This window comes from Periplaneta americana, chromosome 8 (assembly GCF_040183065.1).
Source record: "Periplaneta americana isolate PAMFEO1 chromosome 8, P.americana_PAMFEO1_priV1, whole genome shotgun sequence".
NCBI lineage: Eukaryota > Metazoa > Arthropoda > Insecta > Blattodea > Blattidae > Periplaneta > Periplaneta americana.
The window spans coordinates 46,409,276-46,424,360 of NC_091124.1; the positions used below are offsets into that span (position 1 = coordinate 46,409,276).

Sequence of the window (15,085 nt, forward strand, 5' to 3'; positions counted from 1 at the left end):
GACAGGTTGAATAAAACACATACCAGAGAAAATATAAATTTAATGTAGTAATTATAAGTCACAAATCAGTTCAAACTTGGACATTTTGTACAATGTTCTATGTAAACATTCATAAACATTCATAACTGATCCGACAAAAGTGTTAATTTAACTATCATCGTTCCAACATGTTATATTTTGTTTCTAAAGAATCTGGTCCACCACCTTCTTAATTGCACCATTATGAGAATAGTGTTATGTCTTTCGTTTTATGGAATGTAATTCGTTTTCTCAAACGCCAGTAGCTATTTGAAAGAATACACAAGTTCTAATGTCAATGTAACCTCATTTCTGCATTTAAGCATTGTCGAAACATTAGCTTTTCCACAATAGAATCCTGAATCCAGTACCTATTAAATTGTGAAATTTGTCTGCACATCACATTTAATTTTAATTGGTAAGCCTACACTATGGCACCATCAGAATAAACTGGAAAAATAACGTTTACATTTCATGAGTGATGTCTTACTGGTGTCACTTATGATGTTCCAAGCCTATCTTCGGACAGTTGATTAGACAACACAGGGTTAGACAAATCCCGGAAGCCAGGTCACCATGGGGCTTGAAAACTTTTATGTGGCATCTGAGATTTTTTATCAAGTTCAAAACTTTTTAAGACTTTGATTTGTTTTGTGTCGCTACAACTAATAGGCCTATATAATGTTAATAAAAGTGGTCGTGCGTAGGAGTTCGAGATTGATTATAAATGATAATACATCTTAGGTCGAATGGTTTCCTTATTACATGTGTAGGTAAAAATTATTGGTTCTTGAAAAAAGGATGCTGGCACCTAAATCTTTAGGAGTTTTGTGTATCCCTGTTCATACACACGAAGCTGAAGTTGAGTGATACAATAAAATATTATTCAAAATTGTTAATACAGGATAACACATTATCCGAACTATCTATTACCCACATTGGACCTAAAACCTAGATTTTCTATTCTTTTAATTCGAAACACAGTTAATTTGAATTTCGAAAGTTAATGGTAGTTTCAATTTCAACTGTTGTTACGTAATTATACTGTGAATGATCTCGTAAGATTTAGATCTATGCATTTGATCAAATAGGCTGGAAATTCAAATATGATTAAATGCACGAAGATATTAAGTCTTGTACTTTTTCATGTTTGGTTATAACGAAATTTTTTTAACGATTTGCTTAGCGTTTGTTGGTGTTCGAATTTATCCATAGTTTTTCCAGTTCAAGTGCAGTGCTTCATGTATTTTCCACATCATTTTTATAAGTTACGCATGCAGTGTATATTTATGCATGCTATTATATAACCTTTCTGAATATTTTAATTTTATAATGACTGAGAAGTAACTATTTCAGACTTACTGAGTGAGAAACTTGTGATAATTAAGTTGGCAAAAAATTTAAAGGTAACAGTACAAAATTTTATGACATTCCTTTATTTACATTGTTTATTTATCAGAGAAATAGCGATGTTATAAAAGAAAAGTTATTTTAAGTTGCTGAGATGCGAGAATAGTTTTGAAAGACTGATTCTCAAACTTTCACCCCCCACTTTTTTGTACTCTTCTTTCTTTCCTTCAAGCTTAATTATAATGTAATATCAGCCAATTAAACAGCAACCTTATTTATGTTTTCACCATTTTGTAAGGATAATTCCTGCAATTAAATAGCGAGTTTTTTTATGCTACTGGAGTTTTTCATATGAAAACCTGTAATTCGAAGCCAGAAATTTTGGTGTCTGCTACCTCGAATTAAAGACCTTTTATTGTTTATAGCATTGAGTCATAACATCTGAATATACTAAAGTTGCCTGTATAAAAAACATAAACTGAATTATCTAGAAATGTTACATACAATTATTCATTAGAAAATGTTAAGTCCAATTCGGATTGCTGAATACAAACCAGAGGCTGAAACGATATATGTATCCCATTCAACTGGCCGAATTGTAAGAGCACTGTAATAAAACTGCACTTGGTGGAATTCCACCATAAATTACAGTAATTAACCATTTTCTTTCGTGATATTGGTCTTAATCTTAAATTATAAATTACCTCTGCAGCCAATTAAGGTATAGACCAGACGTGGGCATCTGTAGTACATGTTGAACGGAGTCGAACGCAAGAACGTGATCTCCCTCCCTCCACATCCCTAGCTGGGGTACCTGTCCGACCGGTTGAAGTACTGGCAGTCAGCGGTGGATTTCACTAAAAAAATGTCGCTCTCTAAGGAAGCTCCTGAAGTAAAAAAAGTCCAAAAATATTATTTCTACAAAGAATGGGAAAATGAATTCTTTTGTTGCGAAGAAGGGGAAAGCGTTAGTGCTTATTATGCTACAAAATTTTACTAGCACGTTGAGCGACATTATGAAAAGACTAATTTTAATGGAACAAATTTTTTTTATTTTATTTTTTATAATAATAGTAGTCCACACCTGTGGAGTAACGGTTAGCGCGTCTGGCCGCGAAACCCCAAGTGCAAGTGCACAAATATGGCTGGTTTAGATGTATATAAGCTTAAACAACTTTGTAAAGTAAAATATTCACATCTTCGGAGTTTTGTTATGAAAATTGCTTCTATGTTTGGCTCAACCTTTATTTGTGAACAGTTTCTTTCTCAGTTGGCCATTGTAAAATCCAAATCAAGATCACGCATTTCAGACGAAAATTTATTCTATCAGCTCACAATTGCAATGTCTGACATAACTCCAAATTTTGAAACACTTGCTGATTTACGTGACGAAGAAGAATAAACGAATCCTTTCTTTTAAGGGCATGAGTCAATTGACGAAAATTGACAAAAACAACAAAGAACTACAGTAAGAAGTTTAAAAAATAGCCTAATTGTTGTTTTTCTGTTTCTTAGTAATGTGCTTGATATTTTGTTAAGAATCTATTTTTCCTTAGTTTCTTAATTTTATTTTGAAAGGATGCAAATTAGTGACTGATGCCCTTTCAAAACAAATAGGTTCAGATTATGGCATTACCTTTAACTGTTGTGGAATTGTACGTTTTATATCATTTTATAAGGTTTTTACAGTAATTGTTTAAATTAGAAATACAGTTATGTTTCAGCTTTTTGTAAAATAGTTTCTATTTGTTTTGAAAAATTTGTTTTCTTTCATTGTCATTATTCATAAAAATAACATTTGTAGAAAACTGTGTATCTTTTTGTCCTGCGTAATTACTTAACGTTCCATGTTTCAATACTTCACGCGATCCACCGCTGAGTATTACGTTAACAGGTGATGCGTGTTGCAGCAATCAGAGTAGTAAGGTGCATCTCTTTAAATGCCCACGTCTGGTATAGACAGATCAGATGAGATATGGACAGGAGTGTCGGGGTTTTCACTATGTGCAGGACACACTTGTGGCAGGGAATGGACTGTGTAGAGTCACGGTGATAAAACCATACAAGTTTCCGTAATGATGACGCAAGTATGGACGTGTTCACCCTGGCTCGTGTCAAGGTTAGTGAATCAGTTTCCAAGTGACTGGCGAGTGACATGGTACATACTGCGGTGTACTATACTGTGTTCTCTTCTGCATTTAAAGTGAAAGTGTGAGTAAGTGTAAACTGTATAATGACTAAACAAATGTTTCCTACTGAACGTGTATATACGAGGCGCATCCAGAAAGTAAGTTTCCCGATTTTTTCCCCTTGAAAGTAAACGTAATTAGCCCTGTTAATTGCGCATGCGTAACAGATCTATGACGTATCAATCATATGCCAGCCGGACAGGTCCCGCCTGGTGCCGTAGCGTGGCAGCAGTGGTCTGAAATGGAAGCTCTTATTCCTTCTCCCGCCGCCTGCGAGGTTCGGTCGGTGATAAAGTTCTTTAATGCACAAAGCATTGCGCCAATTGAAATTTATCGGCAGCTCTGTCAGGTCTATGGGCCGAACATCATGAGTAAGCAGATGGTGCGTCGCTGGTGTAGGCAGTTTTCCGAAGGTCGTCAAAGTGTCCATGATGAAGAGCGCAGTGGGAGACCGTCCCTCATCAATGATGATCGTGTTGAGCTGGTGCGGCAGTGCATCATGGAGAACCGCCGCTTCACGATTACGGAGCTGAGCAGCCATTTCCCGCAGATATCGCGATCCTTATTGCATGAGATTGTCACTAAGCACCTGCTGTTCAAAAAAGTGTGTGCCAGGTGGGTGCCGAAAAACCTGACACCCGAACACAAAATGCAACGTTCAGGAGCAGCACTGACATTTCTGCAACGGTATCACGATGACGGCGACGAGTTCCTCGACAGGATCGTCATGGGCGATGAGATTTGGATTTCGCACTTCACTCTGGAAACCAAGCAGCAGTCAATGCATTGGCAGCATAGTGGATCTCCGGTCAGGACGAAATTCAAACAGACGTTGTCGGTACGGAAAGTGATGTGCACGGTGTTCTGGGACAGGAAGGGCATTCTGCTCATTGACTTCCTTCCAAGAGGTGAAACAGTGAATGCTGACCGTTACTGTGAAACACTGCGAAAATTGCGACGTGCCATTCAAAACAAGAGGCATGGAACGCTTATTGCAGGTGTTATGCGCCTCCATGACAATGCTCGTCCACATAAGGCTCGGCGCACAGCAGCTGTTTTGACGGAATTTGGCTGGGAGTTGTTTGATCATCCACCCTACAGTCCTGATCTTGCTCCCAGCGATTTTCACGTTTTCTTGCACCTCAAGAAATTCCTGTCCTCCGATGAGCGTTTTGGCAACGACGAAGAGCTGAAGACGTGTCACACGCTGGTTCCATTCACAGGCGGCAGAGTTCTACGACAGAAGGATACAAAAGTTGATCCCACGATACGACAAGTGTCTCAATTCTGATGGTGGCTATGTTGAAAAATAGCTGAAACATTGCTGTACCTGTTGCCTGAAAGTGTGTGTTCTTTTTTCTAAAAAAAAAATAGGGAAACTTACTTTCTGGATGCGCCTCGTATATATGATTCATATATGTTAACCCAGTCTCCCATCTGAGTACGAAGACGTTTGAAACATGATTCTCAGGTGTAACAAATCCTTCACGTACAGCAATTCATAATCTTTATAATGAATTTCAGGCAACGAGAAGTGTTCAGCCTAAGATACAAAACAGACACCGTAGGGTTCTCACAGAAGAAACATTAGATGATATTGGTTATCAATTTGAACAGTCTCCTACAAAATCACTTAGATGCCTTTTACAAAAAGTACGGATTTCTTATGGCTTTGTGCAAAAAGCTACTGAATTATTAAAGTTACAGTCGTATAAAGTAACTGCTCTTCAACCAGGCGTGCTTTTTGTGAGTGGATGCTGAATAATATTCGTAATGAACCAATAGACCCACTTTAATATTTTTTATGCTCGACCATGCCGAAACGTAGTTATTATACACCTGGTAGCAGATCTTTAATGCATGTCATTAAAGTACACCTACTCATTAAAGGTCAGGTCTTTCAGCCAATGACGACTCAGGTTACAACTGTTCAGCCAATGACAGGTCAGCTTTCTACCGTTATAAAACCGCAAGTATCGATTATTCTCGGATATGCAATCGAAAGAGAATTAGCGAAAAGTCACAGAGGCTGGAAATCCAATACTGTCGCAGAAGGTTATGTTCTGTTACTATAATAATTAGCGTTAATTGTAAATAATATTCAAATAAATTCAATTTATCATCTCGTTTTTCAATGTCTAATTTAATTTCAATGTTATCTCTGTAGGTTCTTATGGCCTAGCAAGGTCAATGTGGATATCCGTTCCTAAGAAAAAATCAATACTTTCGCGTCTGCGCACATCTCACAACATACGGAACATTGCTGAAGGTCAGATACAATTAAAATTAATAATATCAAGTTAGAAATATGGTCGAGCATAAAAAGTCGTATGAAACTCGCCTATAATGGTAATTAAGAAGCTCGTATGAAAATTATGAAACTCGCTTGTGCTCTTTTCATAAATATCCATACTCACTTCTTAATTACCTTCATTATAGGCTCGTTGCATAATGTACTATCTCAGACGACGCATGGTTCAATCTCCATGGTTATGTGTTACTGGAGTACTGAGAAACCCCTCCTTGACGAAGTACCCCACACACCCTGGAAGAACTGAAATGTAATATCCGTCACGAAATTAACAGAATTAATTGACCAGAACTACAGCCACTTAAGGGACATTTCATAAAGAGGTGCCAAAAATGTGTGGACAAGGAAGGCAACCAGTTTCAGCACTTCCATCAATAAAGTTGGTAAATATGACACTTTTTAAAATAGTTATGGAAACTTGTATGTTGTATCGCCATGACTCTACACTGTCCGATTCCCACAGCGAGTGCATCAGTAGCGCACAGTGAAAACCCCGTCGCTCCTATCCAGACCTCATCTGATCTCTCTGTATATCAGTAATAAACTAATACCAGACTCTTGTGAGTCTAGAAGCCTTTTATGTTTAAAGCCATGTTCAGTAAACATTCAATAATACATTTTTGGAAATTAAAGTAAAAAAAAAAAATTATTTCGTATATTTCTTCTTAATTAATTTCACATTTTTACAGCTAAGCTATACTAAAATACTGCTTAGTGTAGTTCGAACTGGCAAACTGGTACAAGTACCAAAAATCTTGTTTGCACTTGCTATTGGTGAAATGTTAAATCTATTTCCAAACTTTTTTATTTGGCTGCACAAAAATAAAGGTTTATGGAACATAAATATACCACTTTTAAATTTGAAACTGTATTCTAAGTAATATTCTATTATTAATTATATTCTTAAGAAGAAAAGAAAAAGCAAAATGAAAATTAATCTGTGTGTAGGCTATATATATTAGCCAAATAACTTAAATATAAAGATTGTAGTTGGTCACAATGGTCTGTCCCAAGAACCAAATTAATACTATCAATATGTCTTATTTATGCCGTAAGCGACTCTTTCAAAAAAACAGACAGTGTTATACACAATAAATGACGTCTCTCACTTTATCGTAATTTATAAAATATTCCATCCTACACCTTAACATCATTTTCTAACGCATGATGCTTAGGAATCTTACTATGAAATGAGGAATTTTTTCATGAATTTTAAGGTTACACTTACCCACCACATCTTACTTAGCTTACTGTGCATTTAAAATGTATCTGAAATAGCGGGTCCAATTTTAAATTCAAAAGAGGAGGTGGGGGAAATGATTAAACAGAAAAGTCAATCAGCAGTGGTTTTGAACTTTTTCCTTGAAAACTAAATCAACGTGTTTTTTTTTTTTTTTTTCTAAAAATTGTGTCCCCAGTACATCTAAAATTATTCAAAGTGGAAAGTTTTGAACACACTGTATAATCAACAGACGAATTATAATAACTAATTAACTACTTCTTAAAGTATTTAAGAGTTAAAGTAGTCAAGCAGTAGGCCTACCCTCGTGAGTACAAAAATTCACATTCGGACCATGAAAACGACACTAGAAAAATTTTAATTCACTTGGATTCAAAGGCCATATTATTTGTTAAAACAAAAAGACATTTTCGCAGCATCTATCTTCCGTGGATTTTTCATAAGACATACAGAATCTGGTGGTGGTTCATCTCCATCAGTTTCATAGTGTTCTTTAATAGCCTTCATTTCCTCGTCTGTTAGAATTCCTGCCATACCCGGGCCACTCTCAAGTTGAGCCAGAGATAAACTGAGGAATCTGAGGTGTCGGAACACACCAGATTCCACAAGAATAGAGCGCAGTGTCTTCACTTCAGCAGGAATGCCTCTTTCTGCACAGCGAGCAGATGCCCATCGTATTGATGCACTTATCAGCGGCAGTTCAGAATCAACATTGAGATGGCCTCGCTTTAAAATACTCACAAAAGAGTCCGCACTCAAGGTCAGGAACTCCTTACTTGATAACAGTGTGACAATTTTTTCTTTCACCAACTGAAAAAAAAATAACATGGGTCATATTTAATATTTTCGTGTTTTAGTAAAATCCCATTTCTTTACAAACAAATTTGTGTTTATATTTTTTAGTTCTTGTGAAATCTAAAAATATGACAAACTTATTACTATTTCACAATGGGAACTTACTTTTGAATAACGAACCTTATAATTGCACAGACCAGTCTCATGGTCTAGTGGTCAGAGCTTCTGGCTATAGTTCATGAGGTCCCGGGTTCGATTCCCGGTTAGAGCACAGGAATTTTTCCTTAAAGGGGATTATTCCTGTGTTCGTCCATGGTTTGGAATTTAGGTTAAGTTTAGATTTAAGACCTCTCCTGGCACCACATTATCATAATCATCCTATCACATCATCGGGGTAATGCAACTCTGCCTTCCAGGCGCCCCAACTTCAGAAGTGGGTTACAACTAAGCCACGGCCAGGAGAGAAGACCAGAAATGTCGAAAAGACAACTTGGTGGCGTTGGATAAAAAAAAAAAATAAAAAAATAATTGCACAGTTTTTCTACTAATGAAAGGAAACTAATACTGCTAATACAACAGTATATTTAAACAAGTCTGTTAGTGTTATATCAACATATAATATATGAAATATGTGTTCCAGAAGCAATGAAAGTGATGGGGATTATAATGAAAATGATAAGATTTAGGTAGGCCTATAGAAAGAAAAAATTAATTTCCAATTTAAAAAAGAATTTGAGTATAATGAAGATTTTAGGTTGAATGCTATAATATGGTAGTACTATACAATCGTTGCTAGCACGGACTGTTGACTAAAATTGTTACTGTAAACTGGGGTTACTTTGAACACAGAGGAAACTTTGAACATTTTTTTCAGAAAATCATATTTAGGTTTCTACATGCTGCACTTGTTATAGATGAAGGCAAATTATTATAAAATTATTCTCATACCAAATTTACCTCCATCTGTAACAAGAACAGCAAGTAGAAACCTAAACATGATTTTCTGAAAAAATGTTCAAAGTTTCTTCTGTGTTCAAAGTAAACCCACTTTACAGTACTAATGTAATTCATATAATAATAATCCGTGGCACTACAACCCATGAAGGGCCCAGACCAGCCAGCCAGCTGCTGGCCTCACGTCTACATGTCAAAGCAGAGGTGGACGATTATCCAACCACGATGGAGGTATCGTGTGGTTAGCACGATGATCCGCCCAGCCATTATAGCTGGCTCTCGCAACCGGATTTCGCTACCTATCGTAGGTCCTCAAGTGCATCACGATGCTGGGCGGGTACCAGTCCCATACGCTAGCCGGAATTTCATGAGAAAATGTCTTCCCCCATGAGGACTCGAACCAGCACTCATTCCGTAATGTGAGTCTTAGGCAGGATGCCTTAGACCACGATGCCACAGTGCAGGACAATGTAATTCATATGGAGACCTCGAGAAAAATTTTTCTCACATAATACAGTGAGGTTAGTTGGGGACTCTCGAGTTTCCGTCCAGAGTCGGTTGGCGTCCCCAACTAAACTCACTGTATATTAAAAAACATACTACAAACTATCAGAATTGCAAAGTAATATGATACCAGAGTTCATAAAAATAGTTTTAATAACATCAATTTTTGCCACAGTTCCTTAAATATATTAGAAATAAGGGAGATGAATATAACCTTATTATAGGCGTAAGGTACTAATGCAAGTAGCCTGTATATACATCATCATTATTATGACATCACTTGTACACATTTACTATTAATGTACTATGGTTTATAGACTATTTCATGGAACAGAAGATACAACTCCATACTTTATTATAACTTTCAGTTGTAATTTGTAATGTATTACACCATATTTTTGTGGAATAGGGTGTTAGGTATGCAGTGTTGAATTCAGAACTTTCCTCCAGGGAGGGGCGCAATGGAACTGATAACAAAAGAAACAATAATTCAGATCTTACCTAACAACAACAACAGAGGCAGCATATGTAAAAAGAAACACAAAAATGGGATCAATTAAAGAAATAGAGTTTTCATTGGTTTATATTTGTTTTAAATACTACTAAATGTTAATATAGAAATACATTTAAAAATGTTAATATTGTTATATAAAATATGGTGAATATGACTAGGTACTATCCTTGACCTATGTCAGGGCTGGGCACATTACGTGATTCTGAGAAATGAGCGCTGTGTGCTTTAAAGAGCGGGTCTTGCGAGCGCTGTGACGTATGCATACTTTACGTCATTCAGTGTCGTTTGCAGTGGTGACTCTGCAGTATGATGGCGAACTTTGAAGGCGGAGCTTCCACTCATACACTAAAGCGGCCTGCTACTCCCAATGCTTTTAATGTAACATGGGAGGAGGAGTTCTTTTTGGTAGAGAGCTAGCAGTGGATTAGCAAAGTGTTTAATTTGGCATAAAACACTCCAACTGATTAAGAAGTTCAATATCCAACGGCATTATTCTTTACAACATGCTACTGAATATGACAAATTGTTGGTAATGAACGCCATAAATTAATACAACTTAAAGAAAATGTTTCCCAGGTACATTATATTAGAGTATCTATTTGATATTTATATTGCATTATAAGTTATTATACATTTAGTAATATATAATTTTAAATTATACATACTAGGTTCAAAAAGTTCCCGGAATTTGCTAGCATCATAGAAACAACGTACCTTAAACACTATTCTACAGCATTCCCTTCAAAATAGTTGCCTTCCGCAACAACACACTTTTGCCAACGCGTGTAGAGTTCCTGGAAGCAGGCCTGGAAGCCATTTTGTGAAACCCGTCTTAGTGCTCTCGTCGCGTTTGCGATAACCTCTTCAGCATTGAATCTCCGTCCTTTCAAATGACTTTTCAGACGGGGAAACAGAAAGTAATCAGGTGGTGAGAGATCAGGAGAGTATGGTGGGTGATCCAAAGCAGTTATGTTGTGCCTGGCAAGAAAATTCTTTACAATAATTGCGCGATGAGCAGGTGCATTGTCATGCATAAGGAACCAGTTGTTTTCTACCCACTTTTCTGGACGTTTCCTTCTCACTGCGTCCCAGAGGCGACGGAGGGTTTCTACGTACAATTCTTTCGTTACAGTACGACCTTCTGGAATGAACTCATGGTGCATGAGACCCTGAGAGTCGAAGAAAACTTCCAACATAACTTTGCTTTAAGTCTGCTTAAATGCGACAGGCTCATGTCAGTAGATTTACTGGCATGTGAAAGAACTCCTGCGGGACAAAATTCCGGCACATCCGGCGATGCTGATATAACCTCTGCAGTTGCGAGCGTCGTTAAATAAAACATAACATTTAAAATAACTTTGCCTTTGGAAGTGTCCCTAGGAAATTTTTGCTTCCGAGGAGATGTTTTCGATTTCCACTCAGATGACTGTCGTTTAGGGACTGGGTCGTACAAGTAGCACCAGTTTCATTTTGTTTAAGAAATCACCATCTTCATCAGCCATACTGATCATGTCCCCAGCAAAACACAGAACTTGATGTTTGTACTTTGCTCTGTGGACATAATTACAAAATGCGACGAACAAACAAAACACTATGATAAACAATTGCCTACAACTCAAAACCAATAATTGCCATTATCAGCAAACTTTAAGGAAATGACATCATGAATGTTACCAACAAAACAAATGTATAATATCCCTTGTTATATATTAATACGAAAAATGGTAGTAAAATTCCGGGAACTTTTTGAACCTAGTAGTACAAGTATTATGATATATCATAGTATAGTATATTACAGTTCATGATATATCACATCATATATCATATCATCATATCATATCATATCATATATCATCATGTCATGTCATATCATATATTATCATATATTATGTATTAACAGGATGACAATAATGCACTTAGTGAATCGGCTATGAGAATTAGCTACAAAAATTTTGCCATTAAATTGCAAAGGAATTGAAAAGATTCAACGAAGATGAATTCATCAAGCGATGTTTAATTACATTGGCAGATGAACTCTGTCCACAGCAAATAGGGGAAGTGGAAGCCATACGCCTGTTTCGTAGAACTGTGGTGAGGAGATTGCAGGATGTGCGTATGGGTTATGTAAATAACCCTAATGATTTGTGTGTGTGCATAGAGCGAAGTTTATTTAATTAAATTAATAAGAGTCTTATAAATTCTGTAATGTACAATGAATTGATGTAATATCCTTATAAATTAGCCTATTATATACTGACAGACTGAATGACTAGAACAACCGTGGCTCTTATTATATTAATGCAGGGAAGGTAGCTGTAATGTGAGTCCGCCACTGCGTGAGCGTTGTGCTCTGGCTTGCCTTGCGGAGCGAGAGCAGCTCTGGCCGGCTATATGGAGCCGCTCTCATGCCCAGCCCTGTTCTATGTAAAACTGTCACATACAGCCAGTGTGAAGTGTCCATTTTACATAAACCGCCTAAATTTAGTAGAAACAGTATTAGTATTATTTATTAATAGTTCAAAAGTACTGATATATGCACAAATAGTGATTATACACAATAAATATACAATTTAATAACAAATTTTCTATCATATAACTATTCAATTTATGTTGGTTTAACTTACACTTACTTGTGGTTTTAGTGCAAGTTTTCACCCTATCGCATTTATTTTAAACATTCAAACTTCTTTACTTGCTAAGTTTGAAATCTCTTTTTAACTCTATAGTAAACAAGTGTATATAAATCGTCCCAGCTGCTATATTCATCATCCAATTATTATCTTTTACAACAGACATATTTATATTTAAATTTTAGGTCCTCGTTTACGTAATACTTAACTATTTTATGTAATAAATATCGCATTGAGGTTAGCAGATGTCGATAACAAGTGAACAAACTGAATCCGTACATTCTCTGTGTATATGTAGGGCAGTGTCCAACCTTGCGCATTCACTTGTCAGCAAAATCGTCTACGTAACCTCAATACAGCTGTCAGCTTACTTGTTTAAACACATTATTTGTCAATCTAATTACATGATCAACATCAATTCCACTTTAATCAATTCAATCGCATGCACACATTTACATTCATTGCTATTATGTTTCTAATAAATTTATAACTTAGTACAATCCTGTCTAATTTGAAGTATAGTATTTACCAATTTATAACGTCTTAATCTTTTGATCATTTACTAATCAGTAAAGCTATTTGTAAAAAACTTTTCCAGTGAGTTATTATTCAGCTATTATAATTACGTCGTTATTATTTAATAAATTCATAAATGTATTATTTTCAATTTTATTTATTAAAACTTCGACGTTATTAAATCTTATTTTTGAAATATGGCTACCATTCTTACTTAGTTAATAATTAACTTTTCTAATAGCAGGAAAGTTTATTTGTTGTCGATGCCTATCTCTTAGCGAGTAAATTCGTTCAGTAACTATATCCTTATTCAAATTAGACAGTTCATATCTATTTCTATTAAAGTTCCTATGTGTCGTTTTACCTCTAAGCAAATGTTCGTCACATGCATCAACCTCATCGGTTGATCCAGCAACACTTCTCCTTACACTAGACGTTTCACTTCCTCTCAAGCACCACGAACTTCCACCCGACTGTGTCACCAGATCTTCACTTGCGCTGACCTCATTGGTTGCTCCAAAACTGCTCTTCCTTGCTGTACATCCACTTGAGCGTCTCGGACTACCCTCCCTGGTGATTCCCAAAGCCTGTGGTACAGCTCCCCTAACAGCATCCTCTCTGGCTCCTGTAACTTCTTCCAAACTAGGTTTTCCTTCTCCATTCTTGTTTCTTCTATCGGGATTTCTGTTAACATCGTTCTCAATTTTATTTAAGTAGATTCTTATATCATTCGCTCCTGTAAGCCCATCCATTCTCCAATTTGTTATTTCGGATTGCTTAAGCCCATTAGTAGCGTTACTTATCTGCTCAGTTCTCTCTACTCTTCTAGATTTTCTATTTCGTGACACAATTCTTCTTCTTCTGTTTGCGTGATGTGGAGAGGATGATCTATTTCTATTTGTCGCTATTTTCTTATTACTATTCTTTTCGCAGCTGCTCAATACATCCTCAATATTTTGATTTTTGAGGGATTCTAAGTCGACTATTTATATTTATTTTATCTTTACTAACTAAGATTGCTTTAAAGCCTTTAATGCGGGCTTCTTTCAATAATGGTACTAATTTCTTTCGTTTCTCTCTTATTTCTTTCGTGAAGTAATTCTCGACATAGTTGACTCGCGTTAGCAATAATGTGTTCGTTGATAAAATAACTGTTTAATTTCACGACGATTGGTCTATTCTTTCCTCCACCAACTCTATAAGCATTATTCATTGCGCTTACGTCCAAGTTTAGTCTGAAATATTTAGTTAATAATTCTAACACAACGAAACAAGTGTCACTTCCCTTTTCATAATTATCTCTTCCACACCATAGAAAACAATGTTATTTCTTCTGCTTTCAATTTCCCATCTCACTATTGCTTTTAACACACCCTGCTCTTGAATAACCTCTTTTAACTTATTTTCTACTTCATTATACCTGTTAACTAGTGTATCCAAGTCATCTGAAACTTTTTTAGTAGAACATTGGCCTTCTGTCTGTCTTCTCTCGTTTCTTTCATGTAGTTTATCCATTCTCTTTTTTAAAACACTTCATCACTGTTGTCTCTTCCCTCCCTAGAACTTGGCTCGGGGTTAACTCCACATTTCCAATAATTAATAGGATTGATAAAACAGCCGCGGTCAGAAATATATTGAATCTATCCGTCACTACAGCGTTTTCACATTTTGTATGCCTGTGGTAATGTCCTGCATTATTGCCTCCGATCCATGCCCTGTAGGAAACTAGGTCGTTGCCCATAACTTCTTCACACACGCTAACCTACTTATAGACACTGTTTACCACTCGACCGCTCTCTACGACTGCACTTTGTGAACTGAGTAGAAATAGTAATTACTCACTGTCTTTCAGTAGCTCTTCTAAAGTTTTTAAATGGTACCGAGATGAATACCACACCTGTATTTTTAAGAGCTTCGAGGTTATTTTTAAATGCATTTCACAAAGTTCACAAAGTGCACCACCCTAAGTGCCATTGAAATACAACCAATCATATTTAGTTTTTATATTTGATTTTGCGTTCAACCATTTTATTCACTGACCCACCACTAACAGCATTAGATGAA

General features: G+C 36.3%; 2 protein-coding genes across 3 annotated transcripts in view; one reads left to right on the forward strand and one right to left on the reverse strand.

Annotated features, from left to right (window-relative positions):
- LOC138704705 (uncharacterized) overlaps positions 1–15,085 on the forward strand; it is a 597,313-nt gene that overhangs the window by 526,622 nt on the left and 55,606 nt on the right. The window lies entirely within an intron of this gene.
- The window catches only part of LOC138704701 (BTB/POZ domain-containing protein 6-B-like), a 36,733-nt gene continuing 22,034 nt past the window's right edge, over positions 387–15,085 (reverse strand). Inside the window, exon 6 of one of the 2 annotated variants that reach the window (XM_069832840.1) lies at positions 387–7,918. In XM_069832840.1, the coding sequence (XP_069688941.1) occupies positions 7,493–7,918 (426 nt within the window). In that variant the 3' untranslated portion in view covers positions 387–7,492. Of the gene's footprint in view, positions 7,919–8,924; positions 9,829–15,085 lie in introns of those variants that run through there. The other variant, XM_069832841.1, reaches the window with a different exon arrangement.